This window comes from Clarias gariepinus, chromosome 8 (assembly GCF_024256425.1).
Source record: "Clarias gariepinus isolate MV-2021 ecotype Netherlands chromosome 8, CGAR_prim_01v2, whole genome shotgun sequence".
Lineage (NCBI taxonomy): Eukaryota > Metazoa > Chordata > Actinopteri > Siluriformes > Clariidae > Clarias > Clarias gariepinus.
In genome coordinates this window covers 13,871,516-13,896,794 of record NC_071107.1, presented here as the reverse complement: position 1 = coordinate 13,896,794, position 25,279 = coordinate 13,871,516, and the positions used below count along the sequence as shown (strand labels likewise).

The window sequence follows — 25,279 nt, the reverse complement described above, 5'->3', positions numbered from 1 at the left end:
ACTCCTGCTTTAGCAGCCACACAATTTCCTGGCTTTAGGCTATATGCTTATCAGGGTCAAATATTCAGAGCTACTGTTACAACCACATTATTACCGATGGAGTTAAGCAGGTTATTCACTTGATGAAGCCGGAGTAAAGAGCAAGAATTTTAACCTGGTAGAATCTTAGTGTTTAGAATTTAATCTGTCCAGGAGATGCAATTAAATGAAATTTTAATACAGGGTTTGGGAAGATGTTGCATTAAATGCTTTGAATCATAAAACAATCAAACAAGAGGAATTTTACCAACACAAATGTGTGTATTTGTGATTTCACTTACTAGTAATTCATTTCAAGTAACTCATAACCTTTGCTTTATTTATAACTGCACTAAAAGGTTCTCTACATGTGTAGAGAATGTGCATCTAAAATGTCTGGCCAACAGTGCCCTCTTTAGGTACCACATGCTTTTTGATCCCCAAATCATGTTAAAACTGTGAGAGACTTCTTGACACTGTCATTAATTAAATCAGTAGTTTATTTATACAAGGATAAATAATAGGATGTTCACAGCTTTTTTTTTTTTTTTTAAGTCCTATTTAGGACACCAAACAACTAGTTTTGTTGAAGGCCTATCTCTATAACTGTGTCTTTCATAGACAAACAATCTCTTCACCATTTCCTCTACTGCATTTGCAAATATGAGTGGTTCCCTGTGTTGAAAGACAATAAAATGCTTTAATGCAAGACTGCAAAACAACAGTGCTGGGTGGATCTTTCTGGCTTTTTTCCCCACAAACAGATAATGTAGTCATCTTTGACACAGAATTGGCCAGCTCATATTTTTAGGAGCCAAAATACCACAGTTTAGGCTATATACTGAATACACCAATCAGTCAAAAGATTTACACCACTACCAGGACAACTGAATAAAATTAACTGGTAACAGGATCACAGGCACCCAAAGCTCATCTACGCCCATGGGGACCTGCCTGCCCGGCCCAATCCCACAGAAAAGCCAATGTAGTACAAACCACCAAACAGAGTCAATGCTCATCACCACAGCACACCCCCAGAGGGCACATTGAGCCATTCCATGAGGGATCAGGGATGGCCTGGTGGCACAAGGGGAACCTTAAACCTAGGTGGTTGTAATGTTAATGGTTATAAAGCAATGGCTTATCAGTGCATATCATTACATATAGCAAAACTGAAACCACAATGATCCCAAAACCTTTTTATACATTTGCAGTATATGTCTTTTATCAGAAAAGAGAGCATTGCATCACATACTACTGTATGATTATGATCCTAAAAAAATATTACTTGGAATATTTCTATGGTATAAATGGATATAAAATATTAAATGATCAGACAAATATATACCCACAGAAGCACAGTGTCTGTGATTCTAAAAGAAAGTACAACTTCCAGTTATACTGCATGTAAAGTGCCAGTATCTTAAATAAATGATATTTTGACTTTATCACACATTTATGACTTATAATGGAGTTGAGTGTTGACATCAAGTTTAGTGTAAACATACACTACCAGTCAAAAGTTTGTATACACTGTACTGAATACACGATTTTCATTGTCTTAAAGCACATTTAAAGTTGAACTTTGGTAAATTAGCAAATTGGGAGGGAACAAAATGTAATTTTATATTAAGGTATTAAGTATTAAGGATTAAATATTTTAAAATATCTAAAGATATTTGTAAATATGTGTGTTTAATTAAAATTTACCCAAACAGGTAATTCCTACTTATAAAATAGGAAAAGGAGCCAACCTGTTTGGAGGTGCTTCTTAAAGTTCCCAGAGTAAAGCTCTATCAAAAACCTGTTTAAGAAGATGCCAGGTATGCAAAGCTTCATTGGTAATACTATTAAAATGTCAAATACAAACTGGTCGGATTTGTTAAATGCATTATTTCTTGATCCCTTGCTGATTCATAGAGTAAATGTCTTCATTAATACTCTAAAATATGAAAAATCTTTAAATGGACAAACTTCCAAACTTTTGACTGGTGGTTTGTACTGCAAAGAGGCACTCTGAAGCAGTTTTTTTCTGACACTGCACATCAGGATTCATAAACTTTAATTTTTACTAGTACTTTCTTTAGACATCAAAATGCTGTCCAAGAGCTCTCTTCTGATCTGCATGTAAAAAGGCTTGTTTCTCCATGAGTTTGCGGAAGAGACCATCTTGGTTGGTAAGAAGCTGGGCATGACGGCCACACTCCACAACATGCTGCTGGTCCAGCACAGCCACAGCATCTGCATTCTGTATGGTGGAGAGACGGTGAGCGATGACGAGCACTGTGCGGTCCTGCATCAGCCGCTCCAAAGCCTCTTGCACTAGGAACTCATTCTCTGCATCCAGAGCACTGTGGAGTTCAAAGGACAAAGACATGAGTTTAAAGATATAAAAATTGATATTAAAAACATTTGTATATATTAAATGTATAAGCTTGTTCCAGAGGCCAGCCCTATCAATTTTGAGGCATTCAAAACCTGAACAATGTGCAGTAGCCTTCCTCAACCAAAAATTTATAGCAGCCTAAATAAACTAATTTACTTGTTAATAATGTATTGCTAGTAACAATGTACATTATTTTGGCAAAAATCATTACACAAATTAATAACTTACCTTGTGGCTTCATCTAATAACAGTATTTTTGGGTTCTATCAGGGAAAAAAAAGCAATATTTTGAACTTCAATAATAACTTGCATATTCTGTGTTATGGAATATGCTGGAAGAAAGCAAGATAGTTACCTTTAGCAAGGCTCTTGCTATAGCAATTCTTTGTTTCTGTCCACCTGTTCATCCAATAAATCATTAGCGACATCAATTTTGATATTATCAGCATAGTCATAATAAAAACTGCATCAGAAAAAGAAAGCAGACTATATATTTCAAATGGCCATAAACAAAAAAAGGGAAAAAAAAAAAAAAGAGATATTTTGGTACCTGACAGTAGTGCTCCTTTCTCTCCAACAATAGTGTCAAAGCCTTTGGGAAATCCATTAATAAATTCATGAGCATTAGCTATCTGTGCTACTCTGAGAATGTCCTGTGCTGTGACCTGATTGGGATTTGCTGCTCCATAAGCAATGTTCTCAGCAATAGAACAGGAGAAGAGGACTGGCTCCTATACAAGAAAAAAACAAAACGATACTTTATCCCAGGGCATTCCATAAGCATGATGATCCTACGGAATAAATAGTCATAACAGTGACATGGTTTAATAATGTAACTATTTGCTTACAGTGCTGTGGTGCTGCTTACCTGGCTTACAGTTCCAATATGACTCCGCAGCCAATGAGCATTTAAATTCCGAATGTCATAACCATCAATAGTTACCAGACCTAAGTCAGGGTGAGAAATGAAACAGAATTGGTACTACAAAAGCCTGATTCTGTGCACAGGTGCAAAATGACCCTACTGCTCACCAGAGTCTGGGTCATACAGACGGAGCAGAAGAGACACAAGAGTAGATTTTCCAGAGCCACTTGAGCCCACCACTGCCATCACTGAACCAGCTGGCACAGACAGATTTAGGTTTTGGAATATGGGGACATCCTTCCTTGTTGGGTAAGCAAATGACACATCATGAAACTCAACAGCTCCTTTTAGTTGCTCTGGTCTCAACACAAGTCCCTCTAAAAGACAAGTGGAAGAGAGAATTAAATTGGTCTTTTAAACTGTTTAAATGCAGTGAAAGTATTTATGTCATGGCCATACAATTTTTTGTGTGAAAGCATATTTACCATTGAGAGGAAACTCGGGCTTCCGCTCCATTAGTTCCCAAAGGCGTGTACCAGCTCCAAACCCTTTCATCAGTTCTGAATAGAATGAGCTCAGGCCTTGCAATTTATAGTAAAAACACAGTGCATGCAAGTTATACTACATGAAATGGCATATGACTGATATGTGGTGTTTGCTTATGTACAGTAATTTGTCCTCACCAGCAATGCTAATGCCCACCCAGAAGGAATACATGAGGAAAGAGGAAAGCTCTCCTACTGTCATTTGCTCACTACCCATAAGCAGCCCACCTTTATACAGCACACTCAGGATGATCATGTTGCCACTCAGCCCTGTCTACTCACAGACATATACAGTTTGTTTTTAATATAACTGCTCAATGTGTAAAGGCAATATTTGTAATTATATTTTAACAGAGCATACCATGCCATAGAACCCAGCAGTAAGCTTAGCTTCCTTCTTAGCCAGTCGAAGGACATATTCCACCTTCTCTGCATAGGACTGCACTTCTGTCAGCTCTTTGCCGAATGCCCTAACTGTTCGTAAGTTACTGATCCTCTCTTCTGCCAGCTGTATAATCATGCACAGAAAAGTAAAGAGATAAATAAATGAATACTACAAGTAAATAAATTTTTTCAGTAAATTAAGAAAAAAATTATAAATTTGCTATCTTTGATGATGAATCATCATTTCTTATAAAACACCTGGAACAAACACTAGAACTAGGTTACCAAATGTCAAATGATTTTTTTGCATAGTATACATAATATAACAGAAGATTATAGTGAGCCTAGCTAACCAGTGACGCATTTAAGTAAAGGTTGAAATGTGTAGTACAGATGGTTAAAATCCTATCAGGATCCAATCCTGTTAAGTAAAAAAAAGAAAAAGAAAACAAATGCTCCATAAAACGTTCATGTGCAATCAGTATTAATGCTATAGCACCTAAAATTTAAAGTGCACAAAGAGCTGGTTCTCACCTGTGTGGCCTCTGCCAGAGCATCCTGTGTTTGCTTAGATATGGAGTGCACGTATCTTCCATAGATTACTGCCAGGCCGGCCACAGGAGGTACAATCATTAGAATAAAGCTGGCAAGACTGGGTGAGACATAGAACTAGAGAGAAGGAAGGTAAGACTTGAAATTTTGCATGCCGGTAAAATATTAAGTTATATCTGCAATTACCAATGCAATCTAGCACTGTAGGCCTGCTTTTATAGATCTATCATTTCTGGTAAAATACTGCTACAGCTTAGTAACAGAATATAGAAATGCTTATTTCTTGCAGACACATTATGTTCGAACAAAACAACTAACAACAATACATAATTAATGTGACTCATGGTTATAATATGTTACTGTCTTAACAAGAAAAACATGTATTTGTCAGGAAAATCAAATATCTGCAAATATTTATATTTATGGTCCTGATCTAAACCTACATTTAACAATATTAAATAATATTAACAAATTAAATAATGCTAAATACAACTGTCAGTTACAATTACTGAGTCTCATGATTACAGTCACAGCTTCTGTTAGCTTAAGACTATTGCTCACCATCATGCTGATTCCAGCTCCAGCTTGAGCCATTGATCGTAGACCATCAGACACGTTATCAGTGAGTGCATGTCCAACTATATTTGTGTCTGCTGAAAGGCGGTTAATAAGCTCACCAGTGCGGGTCTTATCAAAGAATCCCACTTCCTGCCTCAAAACTGAGGAAAAAAGGGATTCACGCAAGTTTCTCACAATCTGCTGCCCTGCAAAAACCATCCAAAATAATGTGTTGAAGTTGAGCAGTAGAATTGGTGATGACAATTTCATTCATTTAGACTCCTTTTCACTTAGACAACCTCCAGAGTAAAATCTACTGCCAAGTTTCTATATTGTAAATAAGCATGGCAAAACAAAACACTTGTACTTCAAGTCACTTTTGCATTGTGGTTCCTGCTAAGAGCTCACCTGAGACCTGAATAAGGTATATGCGTGCAGCGTTGGCAGCACCACCACACAGGAACACCCCTGCCAGCATGATGCACAGGGAGGTCAGGGAGGAAGTAAAATCCGCCTGTGAGTTTGTGTAGACAGTGTCGATCACTTTACCCAGGAAAAATGGAGCAGACATGGTGACAGCACTGGAGATGACAAGGAAGCTAACAGCAGCTGTGAGAAAATTCAGATGGGAACAAAAAGAACAGTGGTGAAAAACATTAATCATATGCACATATAAACTTGACAACTGCTCAATACAATTTATGTATTTGAAAAATGGCATTGCTGACATTAAATGAGGAGTTTAAATATGCTTGCTTGAATAAATCAAGAAAATGAGTACTAACTGGCATTGACAACTCAGCCTTTGAAATCTCTGAAATAAAAAATACATGAAACGTACACAGCAACAAAAGAACAATGCTGTTTCAGGGTTTTAAACAGGTGTGACTAAGAGGCAAATTAAAGGACTGCAAATGCCCAATTATGCACAGGACAAACTTGGAATGTAAAACCTTGGCCTTAAACCATAAACAAACATTCAGAATTTTTTTTAACAGCAGCTCACTTGGGAAACAAGACTGACAAGAAGTCAGTCATATGTTCAAATATTTTTTTATCCCCTGATTAGATAGAACCATCAGGAAGCAGAAGCTGAAATTCTGTTGTTTCATTTCTTGATCTCCAAAATCTTCAGTGTACTGTATTACAAAAAACAAAAGAACTGGCCTAGGTGTTCCAGTACTTTCGAAGAAGATTGTGTGACATTAATATAAATAAAACTGCAATCCACGATTTGTATAGAATTTGGAAAAAATACATTAAATTCAAGATATTAAAGCGGTGTACTAAACTTTCTATAATTCAAAATTATTAAGACAATCAATTTGATGTTTATACTTTAACTGGTAATGGAGCTACTGGCAAAGATTCAGAATCATATTTAAAGCAAATGAACAAATAAAATATATTGCTAAAAACAATTTGTGCTAAATAGTTAAATATTCTGCACAAACACACACAAACACACACAATTAGTTCTCTACTGGTTGTCCTCAGGCTTTTACAAAAGCCTGAAATCTTTTAGGTATGGACTTTTCTATTAAAAACTTTACTTTGTTTCAAACTTTATCAAATAGCAACTGCCTGATCAGCACAGCAGGATGGAGCCTGATCATTGACCAATTATTTTTATTTTCACCATAAATGTTCAATCGTATTAAGATTCAGACTGTTTGCTGGCCATGTCGTTAACTTGATTTGCCTTTCGTGAAAAGAAAAGGCTTTAACACTCTGCTCTGTGGCAAGATGTACATTAATCAGCCATAACATTGAACCCAAAACATTCATGATTCCATAAGACCTCTGTGTTGCACAGTGGGGCCTCTGTGGATTAGACTTGTTTGACTGGCACATACAGTACCATGGATGCTTGATCGGATTTAGATCTGGGAAATAAGGCGCCTCTTCCTGGAGGTCTTTTGCACTCAAACAGGAATTCTGACATGCTTTTTTAGAAATCTTACGAGCAGTTTTCTCTGATATTTTTCTTGGTCTTCCGGACCTTATCCTGGCCTCTATTGTTCCTGTTAACTGGCATTTTTTAAATTGCAAACACTTTGCTATCTTCTTTGCTTTGTGGCCATCAATGATCATAATTTTCAGAGTACTAGGCAACTGCTTAGAGGAACTGATGGCTGCTGAGTGTTAGAGGAGTCTGCTTATTTAGAAAGCTTTGAAATTTGCATTACCTGGTCTTTCCTAAAAATGACTATGAACAAAACATGACCCTAACAGGCTAAATAGGGTCTAACTTGGTCAAAGTTATCTAAAGGCTCAAGTCTCATGTTTAAACTTGATGTTTTTTTTGAGATCATTTCATCTTCCACTTGCTTAACTGTTCACATTAACAGAAATTTTGATCAGGGTGCCCATACGTTCGCATGCCACTGTATAATTAACAATGTTACTCAATTCACCTAGCTCTGGTGATAGTGTTATGGCTGATCAGAGTATTATCAACCCAAAAATTTACTTAATCAATAACAATCCTATATTTTACTGATGGAATGAGAAGAATGTCTACAAATTAAATTTACATCCATGCAAAGGCTGTTGATGATGGTCATCTCACCAGTTTTTTATTCAACACTCAACCCTTTAATCATTAATAAAGTGAGGAAATGTAATTGTTTTGTTCAGGCAGTGTTTGCAGGTGTCATTAAAATGGCACCAATTAAGGTTCAAGATTCAAGTTCAAGATTCAAAGAACTTTATTAATCCCAGAGGAAAATTTATTTGTCTTACAGTTGCTTTGATTAATTTACAGAGAAGAATGGAAAAGAATAGATTAGACAAGGAAAAAAATAAAATTAAAGAAATAAAAATAGAAAAATAACAATAAATAGAAGTAAAAATAGAATTAAATGTAGCACACAGTAAGTTAGATATTGTACTAAAAATAATTACTATACCAATATTGCACTGTAGTGTAAATGAAAAAAAAAAAAAAATTACACAAATGTACTGGTAAAAGCTTCAGTATCACCTCTGTTGCCAGTTATTCATGATTCATTACTTAATATCATCATCATCATCCACACTACATATTTCTCTTCAGCCACCTGTAACTAAGTTTTCTCCTGTTTTGGAGTTTTCATTTAGCGTTTTGTATATGTAAATCCGATTTCCTTCAGGCGATTCTTACAGTACTGAAACAAACACTTCCTTTCCATTTCTGTAATTTCTGTACTCTCTTGTTGAGGGTATGTTTCCAAAGGGCTTCTTAAGGCCTGTAAACACTCTCTTTAAGCTGCTGGCTTATTTGCATATTTAGGCTCATTTATGTTAGATAATACAAGTTTTCCTCATCAGCAAGTGACAAATAAAAGACAGGACATTTGTGATTAAGGTCGACAAACAATGTGTGTTAGTGTGCTTTTTTTTTCATCAGTCAGGTTTGACTTCTTTAACTTGTTGATTGGGTTGCTAGGTTAATAGGAGGGTAACTTAAAAAATATAGCATGCAATTCTCTCCATATAGGATTGTGCTTATGGCCCCGAGAAATTCAGAAGCAGTCCTAATCACCAACATAATGTTGGACTGACCAAAATGTGGACAGACCTTTACCGCCTAGGAAATGAACATCCCAAACATGTCACTGTTTCAACATTGACCAGATGTTCCATTAGGTCATAATAAGTCCATTAGGTCATAATAAGGGCCTTAAAGCTGATTTAATATAAATAAAACTGGATTTGGATAAAATTTGGGGAGAAAAAATAATTAATTCCAAATAATAAAGTGGTGTGCTAAACTTCCTATAGTTCAAAATTATCAAGACAATCAATGTGATGATTAACTGAACAAAGATTAAACTGGAAATGCTTATTTTCTCTCTTGTCATTAAATAGACTTTAGTTATCGATCAATAAAATAATTGATAACTAATATGTTATGAAAAAATCTAAAAGAACATACACTGTCATCTTTGTATGGCTAATTATTCTGTTCTTAATCAAAGGTTTTTTAAGGATTCTATTTGAGATCCGTTAGCAAAGAAATCTTTCTGTTAAGATTTTTTAAGACGTTAAGGCACGTTAAGCTCTGATTTGAATGTTTATATTTTGTCAATAGAGAGCATTTATGCCATGTCAGCATAAGAGGGATTTGTTGTTGCTCCGTTGTTGCTTTGGAACATTAGGAGTCATTATGTTTCAAACAAGAAACTGCTCCATCTAACACGATATCACGAGTCAAGCCAGGGTATTAAGTAAAACTGAGAGATTCATTCCCTAACAGATCTCAAATGGAACCCTTTGATGAAGAACAGAAAAATAATTCGCATATAAAAGATGGTATTTGAGGTCAGAGTTTGGGTGTATCTGCCACATCAAAGGTTGTGTCTGCCTCCTTGTGCAAAACCTATAGTTGATGTGTGTGCTTTTTACCTGATAGCCTCCAGCGCTCTGGACGTGCAAGCTGCAATAACTTTTTGAGGTCATCTGACGATACCCGTCCCGGTTTATCATTGGTCTTAACTTCACTTCCCACATGCTTTGCCTCTTGCTTAGAGTCTGTTGATGTGCTGTAAAAAGCAAACGGAGTGGACGCTGTGAAGTGGGTCCCAACTAAATGTGGACCTACAGTCGCTCCAAGTCGGAAGTGGGAAAAAACTGATGCTTCAAGTATAGGTTTACAGTTCTGTTTTCTCTGGGATCTCAATGAAGTCCGACCATAAAGCTGGTAAAAGTTTACAGAGCGTTTGCAGGTGATATTCCACTGAGGTAACAGTTTGCAGCTTGCGATTCTCAACATATACAACATTGTTACTCCACCTGTATTACAGGAAGCAAGCTGAACTGAGGCTTTAGCTTTGATCCACTTCACTTTCAATGAAGGACATTACCACAGGTACATCCAAAACAGCGCAGAAACATTAATCCAGTCCGCTTGGCGCTTAGGTGCAGAGCAGTCAGCCAAACTGCTAACTAAACACGTATTAGCGATAAATTTGTCCGCTTTTACAAGGCACCAATTCCGCTCCTTTCATCTTCAAAAAAGGGAAGACTAGTGATCCGGGTTCGTGTTGAATTTCTGACGGTTACGGATCATTATCTGTGCCTGACAGCTACACACAGCCTTTTCACTCGTTATCTCCTCTCACACCCAGGCAGGTTACTGGCACTCCCAAATGTTTGCAAAATCTGTCACACACACTAAAGTGTCCTATATGCCCTTCCCTATAGCGTCCATGTTGCTTGGATATGCTTACTGCCAATGAAACGACATCGATATCAATAAATAAATAAATAAATAGAAATTATATAACAGGAGCCACACAGAAAAGTTACCCCAAACACATATGCTGATCGAAGCTGTTAGGTACATCCAAGTAGTGGAGACTAGTTTTCCTACACACAGGTTACTACCGCACGGCGAGCACAACTACCACACTGAGACCGCACTTTTCTCATGTACTGTCTTGCACAGAAGGACGCTGAGCCTTTTCTTACTTCCGGATTTTTATTCCCGGAAGCTGCCATTGCTCGGTAACTTTAATGCTGTCAAAAGAACAAAGTTTAGGTCTGATCTGTGAACCAAATTATCAGCACTTTAGTTTCATCGGCTTTAAGGTAGACGTGAGGTCAGCGAGGTGGAAAAATACAGTTTTATGGGACCAGGACGGAAAAAAGCAATGCAGGGAAATGATGCTGAGTTATCAGTTAAAGCTAGTGCGGTTTTAGTGAAGCACTCTGCATGTTTACTTTGTTAAGTTTTTAGTGTCTGGGAGGGAAAAAGCTCGTCAGAGAAGCATATGATAATTTCCATACGGTAATGTTTTGAAACAGACAATCATAGGCGGAGCACTATAACCTAGGGCTGGGGAATACCATTTCCCCCACTCAATACCAAGGAAATACACAAATAAGGTATAGCTTGTTTTGAATGAACTCCAAAAAGACAATGGCTATGGAGAGTTATGTGTGAAATAAATTGGGATTAAAAAATTCAATAGGAACTAATTTGTTAGAATGTATAAATACATTAAGGCCTATAACTGCACTCCAGTCGGATACCAAAACAAGGATAAAGCAAAACCGGCTTCCATGTCAAGCTCAAATGAAAAACATATTAACGTTTAAATGCATGGCGGAAACATTCGTTTTAGTCTACGTTTAAGTCCTTCCGGTTTTTGCAACATTCTCATAGACATGTTTGCGGATGCACGATTAATCGATTCACATGCAGAGCACAGATAGCACTACTCTCAGAACTGTTTTGAAATAAAATACCGTGCGTGATCTACACTTATTTAAAGTCCACGCATTTAAAACTTTACATTTACCCAGAAAATATGGAATAAAGAGATGTTTCCTACATAGTATTGTTATTAAGTTAACAGTTCTTTTTTTTTTGTCATCACAACAATTAAAAAATATAAATATCCCCCCCTTTCTCTATCACACCCTACTTTAATTTAGAGAAAAAACTATCATATTAAGCTCTGATTTGAATGTTTATATTTTGTCAATAGAGAGCAAGGGAGTATAGTGGCTTTAAAAACGTAAGTTAAAAGTCTGTCATCAGATTTATTTTGGTGGAATTTATTTCCAACAACTTTTTTATTTTATTCAACAACATTAGCATTATCCAAAATATAATGTATGTTTGTAAACCATAAACACACAGCCATAACATTACAACGACCAACATGATGTCATGTACGTCCCACTTTGTGTGACTTATAGACCCATAGAGGCATGGACTCTACAATATCTCTGAAGGTAAGCTGTGATGTCTGGCACCTAGAGATTAGCAGTAGATAATGTAATTCTTATGAATTATGAGGTGGGTCTCACTGGATAGAAATTGTTTGTCCGGCATATCTCACATATGCTTGATCAGACTGAGACTCTGAGGAATTTGAAAGCCTTGCCAACACTCAAACTCTTTATCTTGTTCCTCACACCATTCCTGAATGATTTTTGCAGTTTGTCAGTATGCATTATCCTGCTGAAACAGCTACTTGCCATCAAGGCATACTCTTACCATGAAAGGGGTGTACTTGTTCTGCAACAATGTTAGGTGGTATTTGTCAAAGCAACATCCACATAAGTGCCAGGACACAGGGTTTCCCAGCAGGACATTTTCCAGAATATCATACTGCCCAGCCAGCTTGCTTTCTTCCCATAATGCATCCTAGTGCAATCACTTTCTCGGGTAAGCACATGGTGTAAACAGATAAATAAGTAATTAAATAAATAAATAAATAAATAAACAAACATGATTAAAGACCAGGTCACCTTCTTTCACTGCTCAGTGGTGCAGTGCTGTTGCTGGAAATGCTCTGACCCAGTCATCAAGCTATCACAATTTGACCCTAGTTAAAGTCGCTCAGATCCTTACACCTCCCCTTTTTTCTGCCTCCAGCATGTTATCGATGAGAGCTCACTGTTGACTTGCTACTTAATATATCCCACCTATTGACAGGGGCTATTGTAACAAAATCTAAACAAAATAAAAGAAATGAAACAAAATTGGTGTTATTGACTTCACTTGTAGCGTTAATGTTATAACTGATCAGTGAATGTAGGAAAATAACTGCCCAGTGGAGAGAACTTTTATGACTGAGAAGAACACAGAAACAAAGAAAAGATTTCGATAAGTAGCTTACTGATACTGTGGAAGATCTGTAAACCCGAGTTGCCTTCACTAATAGTCACTCGATTACTACTGTCTGGGGGAAGTGCTCCGGTTGGTGTTACAACTTTAACAGGAACACGTGTGTGATGTGACTGTAACTACTTGGGATGTTAAGAGAGAATAGTGCCTTTAAAAACGTAAGTTAAAATTATTTTTATGTAAGATTCGTAGAAACGCGTGACCAAGTCATTCTTACAGGGATATTAATGATGTTTGCGATCATTAAAATGACAAGCCAGGGGGAAACCTGCGCCTTGAAAATAACCGCTATTAAAACTGCAATAGTTTAATAGTAACCATTTACTTGATGTCAGTCCTTGGACCAGTGCAAAAGGGCACATTAAGCTCAGGAGCTTGTTTGTGTTCTGGTACTGTAGTTTATTTATAATAACGAATGAATCACGTAACATAATGAAGCAATTTAAATACTAGTTTCATTAATTAAATGTATAATGTTATGTTTACTTATAGGAGACATTTTATTCTACTTATTTAAAACCTACAGAAAGAATATCAGTCACATAGAAAATCTAACTTTAAGACCCTAAATGTTTTTTTCCCTAATGTTATTAAAATGACATTTAAGTTGAAAATATTATATTATGTTTCCATAAAGTGAAGCATTAGTGATCCAATTCAGTTCAACTAACATTACAACTGTATTACATTATGATTTTGTCCACAATAATGTCCTTAAATACATGTTTATGCATTTAACTCATTTGAACCATGGGTGCAGCCCTGCTATTTGAGAACCACTGTCCTGCATGTTTTTGTATTTTCCTTGTTCCCAACACAAATGAATCAAACAATTACCTAAGTAATGGCACTTCCCAAGTCCCTAACTTCCCTTTTCTTATCAGCTGGACTTGCTTCAAAAATGACTGCCATCTACTCTGGGGTCCATGAAAAACTAAACAGTCATCTCACACCATGGCCAGATAAGCTGAAGCTAGCTCGATTTGCATGGGTATCCAATCAATGCCTTCTTCCAAATAAAGAACAGGTGAATATACATTTTCTTCCACATACTTTGAGATTTTATTAACTTATAATGCCATGTTTGACAGTCTTATATTTTCGATATGAATACGGTTACATGTAGCATGATTTATAAAATAAAGAAGCCACATACAATCTAAGATTACACAAATTCTCAGTTTGCATATCTTTGTGTTATTTTATCCTGTTCTTGTGTTTTTATCTTCTATTATTTTCTATTTTGCAGTTTTTGTTTGACTGGGTTGCTCGTGCCCTATCCGGTTATTACAGCAAGAAAGTAGAGGTGTCGCAGGAGGTGCTGGAAGGTTTATGGACCTACCTGACAGAAATTCTTCATAGTAAGAAGCTTTGTAATGTCCTGAGGACAGGAAAGACCTTTAAGATACACCCAGCAGTTCCCCAGGTATGTACACTTCAGACCAATTAAATAAAAAAACTATTATTATATATTCTACATATTGTTTATTGTTGTATTTTGTGGTAAATACTACTAAGCTACAAGGGGTGTTCAGGTAAAACTGGGACTTGAGAAGTGTGGAATAAAGAAAGACAGTTATAAGAGTAAAAAAAAAAAAATTCTCTATATAATCCCTGCTACAGGAATGCACTTTTCCCAATGTTTCACTAGATACTGTCATGGTAGACAGGTTCCTCAGTACACCGGAGCATTTTCAGACTGCCTGCATGTCTGAAACGCTCGCCTCCCACAAACTCCTTTAATGGCCCAAACATATAGTAATAGCTTGGAGCGAGGTCAAGACTATACATGGGAGGTGGCAGTAACTCCCAATAACTTCCCATAACTCCCAGTAACTTGACAATAACTGAGATGTGCAATGTTTGAGAGTGATTGTGTGTACAGATACACAATCATAGTACAGATAGATGCGTCTCTTTCACGAATTGGTGACAAGTTATCAGCAGATTTTCCAGCATCAGGTGTTCCACATGCTGAATGTTCATGTTCATAGAAATCGTCATTTTTGCATCTATGCCTTTCTTTAAAACATTTGCACCTTTCAAATGTTTTACTGCAGTTAAGAGGCCATCCCTGTACTGTGGATGAAGTCAATTGGAGTTTGACTTGAATGCTGCTTGTTTATACTGTTTTCAAATGTTTCATTATTTTATTAAAGAAATTAGTTTATTGTAATTTCATTATGTGCGTAGTTTGAGCCTAAAACTTTTTATCGTCCGAAAAATAAACTTTGTTACTTGACAAATAATTTCACTTGTCAGAAATGTTCTCTTGTATAATAGAATCCTTGGAATGATGCTGCAAAATACTTCAGACTAACCCTAACATTTAATTAAAAAAAAGTTTACTGTCTTGTTTTTTTCTTCTTTTCTATTTGCCATAGATTATCAATGAAAGGATTTTGGAAAGCACGTCAGGAACTCTGTCTGTTGACTTGTCTACTATTCTGAGTTGTTGTGAAGGAATCCTGACAATTCCTGTTCTCGCTGTGACATACACTGCCAAATATGAGCTGCTGGTGGAGGTTGTGGTTAGGACCAGTGGCCTGGCTTGTTTTCAGCTCCAGCAGCAGGACTCTTCCGAGTCCCTTTCAGTTAAGGTGTTTGAAGTTCTGCTTCTTGTACTAAGCACCTATTTAACTGTGCAAAAACAGCAAGGAAACCCTAAGAGAGTTTTTGTTCAGGTGACAGAACACCTTCTACAGCACCTCTGTCTGTTAAGACACTTAATAACCTCTAGGACATGGACAGAGAAGGATGATACAAGGATCCGGCAACACATATGCAAAGAGATCCGGAGCAAAGTGGACTTGATTCTTCAGTCTGCTCTTTTCTATCATGAGCACCTACAGTACTACAAAGAAGAAGTTCTCCCATCAGAACAGGGATCAGGTGGAAAAAAGGGATCTACAGGCAAAACCTTGCTCTGCCCTGCTGCAACTATTCTGTCAAAACTTGTACATGGACATGATGTTAATGAAGAGTCTTTTTTTTACAGTGTCCAAGCCAATTCTCTTCCACTGCTCTTCAAATTCTTTTTAGATGCATTTTGCAAGGGAGGAGAGAACAAGCTGGTTTGCTTTCATCTTATGACAAAGTTTCTTACAGCTCTTGAGTTTACACAGGACCTGAATGTCAAAGAAACCTTTAATGAGGCAAACTGGAGCTTTGCTCTGCTTGCCATGGAGAAGATTTTAAACTCCTGTTTGGCTGGAGATATTTATAATGTAGCTGCAGACAAAATACATCATGGAGAGGTGCAGTTCAATTTCTACAGGAAAGTAGCTCAGCTTTTATTCAATAATGCACAGACAGGAATTCCAGCTTGGTATCGCTGCTTGAAAGTATTGCTTTCACTGAACCACCAAATTATAGAGCCAGATCTTGATGAGCTTGTGTCTGCTGTCTGGGTGGATGCTGACATCATGGAAGTACGGGTGAAGAAAGCTCAAGAGACTCTTGTTTGTGCAGTCCTTCAGACCTACACGAAGCTACGTCAGCTGCCAAGACTCATTGAGGAACTACTTTTGGTAATCTGTAGACCAGCTGCTGATGAACTGAGGCAGGAGTTGTTGCCTGAGGCTTTGCAAAATTGCTTAAGTCAGTGTCTCTTGGACAACCCTCCTAGCCAGAATCTTGAAATTTGCAGACTTATTCTGGAGAAGATGCTTAGTGATCTCCCTTATTTCCAAAAGGGAAGAAGGGAGTCTGCGCTAAAAATGTTTTCTCTGAGTGTTCTCATGCACGAAGTGGTCTTTAGTCTTAAGACGCTAGATGACAGCACTCCTTTGCCCATAATCAGAAAAACACAAAGTCTTATGGAGGAAATGCTACATTTTGTTACGGCACTGCTGCAGTCTATAGAGGGAGTTTTGATCTCAGACAAGACCTGGGTAGAAAAGATTCAAGAAGCAAGTCTTCTTCTTACTCACACTTGGCATGAGGCAGACACCCTCTTTCAAATTCATTGCAGTAAATACATCTCACCAGCTAGTCTAACTGATGATGTCAGTCCCATGTCTGATACAATCCAGAAAGTTTTGGCACTTACAATCTCAGGAGGCCAAGTCAGTCCACTAAGCAGGTTTCTTCAAAAACATCTTGCGCTCCACAGAATGAAGAGATACTTGCTCAACTTACCTTCACCCACTCTGGACATGGACACCCAAAATTTTCTCTATCAGACTGCTCAAGTTGTTGCGCATAATCATGAATTTTCAGTTAATATGTACACTGACCAAACATGGGACCGTCAGCTTTGCAGTGTTAATAGTGACACCTATTCAGTAGCTTTTTGGTTTTTAATAACTACTAACCTGCCATTAATTGCTCCATACCTTACACAAGAGGTTACATCTCGCATAGCAGAGACCATCCTGAACTCGCTGCTTCAGGGTCACTCAAGAAACAATATGGAGAAGAGTGAGCTGTCATTCCTACTTATTTCGAAACAACTGCTTGAAAGCAGAGTGCTTTGTGAGTTGCCCAGTTTGCACTCAGCAGTGGTAACTTCCATAACAAACAAATTTTTTGGAGTGCCAGATGCTTCCGAAGTACAGGCCTTTTGTCCATCATTTTTTAAATCCAGCACCGAAATTGGTGTCGCATCTGAAGGTCCTAATGATGACGTCTCTTCATCTTTTAACAGACTGAAAGCCATAGCACAGAACATTATCGACAGTGCTAAATCTGGTGCTTCCATCACCATATCTGAAACACAAGTAGACGCCCTTCTGCAGTTATTAAGGATAACACATGTCCTAAATCCCTATGCAATGTCTCCTGAAGATTACGTAGGACTTTTTTGGGGTTTGCTCTTCATGATGCTTTGTGTGCAACGAAATGAAAATGGAGTATTTTCAGTACCAGTCAACCTTTTAAAAGAGCTATTTGCTCTCATGGATTCATTCTTGGTGGGTAAAAATTCTCATGCAGTCCTCAAAGTTGTACATGGTAGTACGCTCTTGGAGATGGTGATGACCTCTCTTTTCTCTCGCTGTGAAAAGAATCTGTTTCAAAGTCTGGACAATTCAGCTTGGTTTTCTTTTCTCCAGTCAGTCCAAACTTTTATTGACAGTATAACTCATGTTATACTGGAGAGAAAAAGCAGCGTGCTAATCAATCTGGACAAGTTCACCAATTTTATGATTGTCTTAGGAAAATCATATCTGGACTCTGGGGATTGTGATGAAGCCCTGTACTCATTTCAGCTCCATTTAGTAACTTTGAGCACACTTTGTAAGGACATAATGTCTGTGTTGGGAAAAAGTACTCAGCTGGATGAGGCTTTAACTCAGTCGTTGGAAAAGATCATCTCTGTAATGGGACCTGCCACACAGACTGTGCTGATTAGAAAGTCAGACAATGGACACATTCAGTCATTCTTTATTGATGTGGTGACTGTAATGATCCAGGCTGAGTTAGCAAAGGTCTCTCATCAGACCCAGGATATTAGTGATGGTGATCAAAAACACAAACTATCCAACATGGCACTGTACAGTAGCTTTGGCCAGCAGATTTTGGAGGAGATTTACTTAGCATCACAACCTGTAGAGTTCATCATTGCATCCCTCAATTATCTCTCAGGATTTTATTTGGCTGTAGAGAAAACACAAGAGTCCAATCTTGACAGTCTTCATTTTAAGATTCTGCAGAGTGTTTATAAGCTATTATCAGGTAAGGATGCATTTGAAATGATATTATAAAAAAAGATAAGCTGTTGAACACTTTATATGATTTTTTAACTTAAAATATATGCTCTATAGGTGAGTGGCTTTCTGTATCAGAGGCAAAAGAACTGGAAGTCCCACTTGGGAATCTTCTCACTCAGCTAATGGTCAACTCCTCAGAAGAACAACTCCAGTCATTATTTCTCATGATCCGGGATGGACTTAATGCATCCCAGATTGAAATAGGCTGCTACAAAGTGAGTTGTCACTCAAAACTTGATATTGATGCAAATTTAATTCAACACCACTTGACATGTTACAATTTAGTATCAGTTGCAGATTTTAGTTTTTAATCAAATATCTAATAATGTAACTTCTTGACTGAATATACGCGTTCGTGCTGAATGGAAATCTGTGCAATTTCAATCAACTTCCAACAGGATGTGTTTGCAACTGTGACTATAATAAGACTGCTTGCCAGCTGTTCACTGTCAGAGGCCTCCACTGAGAAGTTCTGGAGTACTGTTCCTCACATCATGTCTTCTCTTGTTGTGAGTATTGCATTGAAGCCTTTGTTTAAATGTCTAGAAATACAGAAGGAATTATTTTATTTTGTTTTAATAAATGGTGTGCTGATTTGCATTTTGTTGTCAGTTTAAATCAAATATTTTTGTTGAGTGAAGCCATATGGTCGGTCCAATAGATACAAATAATTTGTTGTGAATAAAGAACATTTTTACATTAAAATAAAAATATATGTTTAAACAGATAAATGCTACTTCCGCCGACCTCAGTATTACCGTTAGAATGTCTTTCTGGCCTATACTGACTCAACCTAACTCTAGCGGACCTGAAAACTTGTTGGGTATTGGTGCAATATATATATATATATATATATATATATATATATATCCCTGTGTTGTAGAAGCATTTCACATTTCCTGTAGTTAAAGTCTCTGTGATTTTATGTGGTCTGGTGTAAGTAATCTGTAGTACATATGTGTAATGAAATGTAAAACCTCATGGAATCTTTTTTAAAGTGTCCTGGGTCATACACATTTTTTTTTGTTTTGTTTCAGTTTGTGGTTAGAGCATCTGGTCAAGTCTCTTCTCTAACCAGTATACTGACTGTGCCAGTGATAAAAACTCTAATCACACTGCTCCGTCAAGGTGAAACTCATCTCTCTGACCCTCACCATGTTGTCCTGGTGCTCGGAGCTCTTGAGTTTGTGCCCCTGGAAAACCAATGCATGGAAGAGTATTATTCAGCTTTCCAAGCCATTCATGAAGTCTTGTATGCCATCATCCTATGCTACCCAAAGGTTTGTAACCTTCTCCTGCCAGGAGGGTCTGTACCTGTCTTACCTCTGTACTGCACTGTGTTAATTGTTGAGGGTTTTACACACAGAAAAAAAACAATCTAAGTTAATTAACATTTTAACGTTTCTTCTGTTAAAAAAAAAAAGCCTTTGTGAACTCATATAGTGATTCCCGAATTAGGTTGACCTTTCTGAGTGAAAAAATGTACAAGAAGTTATATTTAAACAGATTTTATACATTTTTATAAAAAAAATATTTTTATAGATTTAAAAAAAAAATTTTTTAGAAAGTTGTCTTAAGTTCCCTTGTATCGTTAATTTTTTATATTGTTTTTGTTTAAAATGTATCTTGTTGTTACATCCCAATTAAGAATACAGACTAAAAATTTAATTTAGTGTGTGAAATTTAGCAGCATTTTTGTGAAAACTTATTTTAGGCAGTTGTCTCTAGTATGTAATTATTTTTTTTAACTGTGACTCTCTGAATAGGTGATGCTGAAAGCTTCTCCAGTCTTCCTGAACTGTTTTTACCGTCTGGTGGCATCCATTATCCGAGAGGGCAGGCAGAAGGGGGAGAATGAGAAAGGTTAGCCAAATCAGCCCTTTATTCCTTTTTTTCACCTTTCTAAATGCTAAAACTTAACAGGTGTTCAATGTAGTATTGGCAGTCAAATTTAAGAACCAACTCATAAGAGCGTCCTTCTTACATTGCTGTGTAATAGGCATGAAAATGCTTTAAAATGAGATAATATTGTTCCAAATATTTTCAGAGACTTCTTGTTACTTAGGATTAATCATAAGGCACTTTTGATTTCTTTAAATTTTAGGAAAAGATTCTGAGAAGCTTTTAAAATGTGCCATGCTAGTGGAACGGATGTACACCCATATTGGCACAACCGCAGATGGTTTCACGCTGCTGAACGCTTTTATTGTGGCTAAGTATGTCACTGAACTCCAGAAGGTAAAATTTTTAGCATATAAAGTTTTTTAATTAAAAAAATATTTTAAAGAAAGGAAATTGGTGTGAAAAAAATATATAATCGAGTATAGTCTAAAGATTTTCTCTACTACATTTTTTTTATGTTTTGTTCAGCCCCCATTACTCTGACACAGAACTAAAATTCAGTAGAACCAAATGCCTTGCAAAGTCACATAATTAGTAAATAGTGTCCACTTGTGTGTAATTTAATCTTCGTATAAATACAGCTGTTTTGTAAAGCCCTCAGAGGGTTGTTAGAGAACATTAGTGAACAAACAGCATCATGAAGCCCATGAAACACACCAGACAGGCCAGGAATAAAAGTGTAAAGAAGTTTGAAGTAGGGTTAGGTTATAAAAAAAAAAAATCCAAAGCTTTGAACATCTCACAGAGCACTATTCAATCTATCATCCGAAAATGGAAAGGGTATGGCACAACTGCTAACCTATCAAGACATGGCTGTCCACCTAAACTGACAGGTCGGGTAAGAAGAGAATTAATTAGAAAACCAGCCAAGAGGCACATGGTAACTGTGGAGCAGCTTGGGGGAGAATCTGCTTACAGGACAATTGTTGGTCATGCACTCCACAATCTGGCCTTTATTGAAGAGTGGCGAGAAGAAAGCCATAAGATGTCCCGTTTGCAGTTCACGAGAAGCCATGTGGGGAAAGAGGATGCTCTGGTCAGACTGAAATTTTATACCTAAATTCAACCAACACTGCACATCACCCTAAACTTGTGGTTCTCAAATGTGGGGCGCGCCCCACTAGTGGGGAATACAGACATGACAGGTGGGGCGCAATGAACGGGAGGGAATTAGTGGAAAATAATAGGAAAGTACCTATTCTAATTCATGCTTTTCTTTATTGACAATAGAGATTGTACACTCGAAACTAAACATTCACACGCAAAGAAATGGATCATTAAAACAAGCAAATTAAAATAACATCAGAGAAAAAGTGGAAACATAGTGCAACAATAACGGTTTAACGTCGGCATGTTAATTGCAGAGGAACAATATATAAGGAAACCTTCGGTATTATTAATGTAATTTCATTTATTCCAATGTGTGTGCTAATGTTTCTGTATTTTTGGTAAAAATTTATATTTTATTAGGCAGTGCTAGTCTGCCATTTCTAGTTTCTAGTGTGGCAACAAAGTTGCTTTTTAATCCTTCAGGCGCTGAACAAAAGGGAAGATCAATATCGTTCTACGCTTTTGTTGGTGTGCGGCATTTTGCAATGAACCCGAAATCACTCGTTTTGCCGTAGAGAATAACGGTGTTTATGCTTTTAAACATGTATAATTTAAGACGGATGGAGCTTAAAGACAATGTAGAGAGGAAATATATGTGGGTATCTTATTTGCAAGTTTATTTACGCAGCTATTGAATTCAGAGATGCGAATATTAAACTAACTTTACCGCGGACACAAACCGGGTCAGTAGCGTACTGTACTGTATGTAGTGAGCATAATAACGTCAATGGATACATTTGTTACATGGACCACAAAAAAGCAGGTGATTCAGCACTATCAGCCTAATCAACCAAAAAGCCAGCCGAAAGAAAAACATGATGAAGCCTATGTTGTGGTTGGATTCATGGTGGGGATAGTGGGGGCAGAGGAGAGACCCGTGTGTGTTTTGTCTTAAACCGCTGGCAGCAGACCGCATGAGATCGAACAAAGTAGGAAGACACTTAGAGACAACACACCCCAGTCACGATAATAAGCCACTCGACTTTTTTGAAATAAAGCTCTAGATAAGTGACGATGTAAGCCTGTTATAACAATTGCACGTGTATTTTATCTGTTTTGAACTTGGTGTTATTTTATCTTAATGGTTTAGAAATTGATATTTCAATGAATAGTAAACTTGGCTGATTTCGTTATCATTTTGTTGACAAGTCGAGGCTTGAAAATTCACCTAGTGGGGAATGACAGAAAATGTTACCTTTCACTGCCCTAAACATACAATCCCCATAATGAAACATGTTGGTGGCAACATCCTGTGGTAGGGATGCTTTTCTTCAGCAGGGACAGGAAAGCTGGTCAGAGTTGGTGGAAAGATGGATGAAGCCAAATACAGGGCAATCTTAGAAGTAAACCTGTTAGAATCTGCAAAAGACATTGAGGCTGGGCCAGATGTTTACCTTCCAACAAGAACCAAAACAGCCAAAGCTACAGTACAATAGAATGGTTTACATCAAAGGATATCCATGTGTTAGAATGGCCCTGTCAAAGTCCAAACCTAAATCCACTTGAGAATCTAGGGCAAGACCTGAAAATTGCTGTTTACAGATGCTCTCCACTCAATCTGACTGGGCCTAAGCATTTTTGCAAAGAAAAATGGGCAAAAGTTTCACTCTCTGGATGCAAAGCTGGTAGAGACATACGCCAGAAGACTTGCCGTTGTAACTGCAGCAAAAGGTGGTTCTACAAAATATTGACTTATGGGGGCTGAACATAAATGCATGCAACACTTTTTAGATATTTAATTATTAACATTTTTAAAAAGCATTTATCATTTACCTTTCACTTAACAATTAAGTGCTACTTTGTGTTGGTCTATCACATAAAATCCCAATAAAATACAATACGTTCAAGGTGTATGAAAACTTTTGCAAGGCACTGTATAAATGTTAGATTAATTATTATAATAATATTGGCGTTCTGCTTAATGCTTCTCTGTTTATAATATTTTACTGCACAAGCAATGATGGCAGTGCTTCTTTCTTTAATATGTTAAGGTGACACTTCGACCAGAAATTAAAACACATCTGACAGAAGGCATCTACTGCATCCTCGATCGATGTGTTGAACAGGACATAAAGTTCTTGAACAGGACATTGCAAATGGGTGTTAAGGAAGTATTTAGTGAGCTCTACAAAAACTACACACATTACCACAAATCCCAAAGGCAAGGGGAAGAGAAGTACACTGTTTAACCCCATTGTTAAAAAATGTTTGTATGAATTATGTTTTTTATTACTGTTTTTTGACACGGATAACAAGTGGAGGAGAAATAAATTTATATCTGTGAAACATGAGTTGACCTTGTTTTTGCCTTCCTAGATTTAAGTGCATTCATCTTAGATTAAGGTGTTATTATTGTAAGAATTCCAAAAAAGGACAAATGATTTCCACAAAGGAAAGGTTTACACTATATATATATATATATATATATATATATATATATATATATATATATATTTAAAAAAAAGAAAATCTGTTTATGACTGATAACTGGAGGAATATGTTCAGGACAGGGGTGCCATGACTACCTTGTGGGGGAGGGGCAGGGTTAAGATTTGAATGGGCAATACTTTGACACAGCTGCAATGTAAAAGTTGTGCAAGGCATTGTTTAAGCACCTCAAAATCAGCCACACTGTTGTTTTAAGAGTTTGCTAAAAACCTATTGACCTCAAATACCAATATTACAGATTTAACCAACAATAGGTATATAGATTTTTTATACTGATAGATTTGAATGTATGGAATTTAAAACAGCTAAGAAAAAATGAATTTATGATTATTGATTTTTTTTATTAATCTAATTAACCTTTCTGTTGTGTTCATTTAATTTTAAATGTCCAATTTAAATGTCCTAAATGGCCACCCCCTTATAGCTGTTTATAAGTCCTTAATAATCCATATGTTATCACCCGATGTAGTGATGGATCTATTTATCAATGTAATATATTGTGAACATTACAAGTTTTTAACTTCTGTTTGCTATTTATGGGCCAGAGGTCTCAATAGCAATAGCAAGCATTTTACTGCCATTCTTTAGCCTATATTTTAACTGGTTATTACATTTTAATACATTATTATTTAAACACACATATCAGCAAGTAGTGTATGATCTGGTTGTATTATTGTGTGTATGTATGTATGTATGTGTGTGTGTTGTCTTGTGCCCTGTGATGGGTTCACATCCCTCCCTTGTGCCTGAAATGACTGGGACAGGATCCAGACTCCCTGCAACCTTATACATGGAGCATGGTGTTAGGATTTTCGAGTGAGATGCTCTCAGGTGTGGTGGAAACCACATGGCCACTGTATAAGCAGGGCACAAGTTGTTCAGGATCCTGGGGAAAGAACTTTTAAATCCAAAGAGGCAAGATATATGCAGTTAGATACATTTCTTGGGTTTATCCTGCTCAATACAACAGTTAATTTTTTGTTACATATTGTACCTTCAAATGTTATGCATGCCCACCCACTTTGGTCATGTGCAGAAGCAGAAGGAGGAGGGGAGAAAGAAGAAAATTTTTATTTGGATTGATTTCATGCCATCTCTGTGCTGGTGAGATGCTGGATGTTGGGGTATAGGGTCTCATATTTCCTGAATTTTAATTAATTTGGAATTTGGATTATA

At 37.0% G+C, this 25,279-nt stretch overlaps 2 protein-coding genes across 2 annotated transcripts; one reads left to right on the top strand and one right to left on the bottom strand.

The window, feature by feature from the left end:
- Positions 1 to 500: 500 nt before the first annotated feature.
- On the bottom strand, positions 501 to 10,743 carry abcb10 (ATP-binding cassette, sub-family B (MDR/TAP), member 10). The gene is made up of 13 exons (XM_053502472.1): positions 9,698 to 10,743; positions 5,717 to 5,917; positions 5,312 to 5,514; positions 4,733 to 4,867; positions 4,176 to 4,322; positions 3,953 to 4,088; positions 3,755 to 3,850; positions 3,437 to 3,646; positions 3,273 to 3,352; positions 2,955 to 3,135; positions 2,760 to 2,803; positions 2,633 to 2,667; positions 501 to 2,369 (listed from the first exon to the last, which is right to left on the bottom strand). Exons 1-13 carry the CDS (start codon positions 10,071 to 10,073, stop codon positions 2,102 to 2,104), a joined length of 2,112 nt encoding a protein of 703 aa, XP_053358447.1. The 5' UTR covers positions 10,074 to 10,743; the 3' UTR covers positions 501 to 2,101.
- Positions 10,744 to 13,017: 2,274 nt separating this feature from the next.
- Positions 13,018 to 23,946, top strand: urb2 (URB2 ribosome biogenesis homolog). The gene is made up of 10 exons (XM_053503041.1): positions 13,018 to 13,090; positions 13,817 to 13,959; positions 14,182 to 14,358; positions 15,317 to 18,608; positions 18,698 to 18,858; positions 19,042 to 19,152; positions 19,681 to 19,923; positions 20,410 to 20,506; positions 20,748 to 20,881; positions 23,647 to 23,946. The coding sequence occupies exons 2-10, from the start codon at positions 13,834 to 13,836 to the stop codon at positions 23,842 to 23,844; spliced, it is 4,539 nt and encodes a 1,512-aa protein (XP_053359016.1). The 5' UTR covers positions 13,018 to 13,090; positions 13,817 to 13,833; the 3' UTR covers positions 23,845 to 23,946.
- Positions 23,947 to 25,279: the final 1,333 nt, after the last annotated feature.

Excerpts from the sequence above, each read along its gene's own strand:
- abcb10 (XM_053502472.1), bottom strand. The coding sequence starts at position 10,073 with ATGTTGTATATGTTGAGAATCGCAAGCTGCAAACTGTTACCTCAGTGG. Across the intron at positions 3,136-3,272 it reads ATATTGGAACTGTAAGCCAG|GAGCCAGTCCTCTTCTCCTG; the intron begins GTAAGCAGCACC and ends TTTCTTGTATAG. Across the intron at positions 2,370-2,632 it reads TTATTAGATGAAGCCACAAG|TGCTCTGGATGCAGAGAATG; the intron begins GTAAGTTATTAA and ends TGAACTCCACAG.
- urb2 (XM_053503041.1), top strand. The coding sequence starts at position 13,834 with ATGACTGCCATCTACTCTGGGGTCCATGAAAAACTAAACAGTCATCTC. Across the intron at positions 18,609-18,697 it reads TGTTTATAAGCTATTATCAG|GTGAGTGGCTTTCTGTATCA; the intron begins GTAAGGATGCAT and ends TATGCTCTATAG. Across the intron at positions 20,882-23,646 it reads ATGTCACTGAACTCCAGAAG|GTGACACTTCGACCAGAAAT; the intron begins GTAAAATTTTTA and ends TAATATGTTAAG.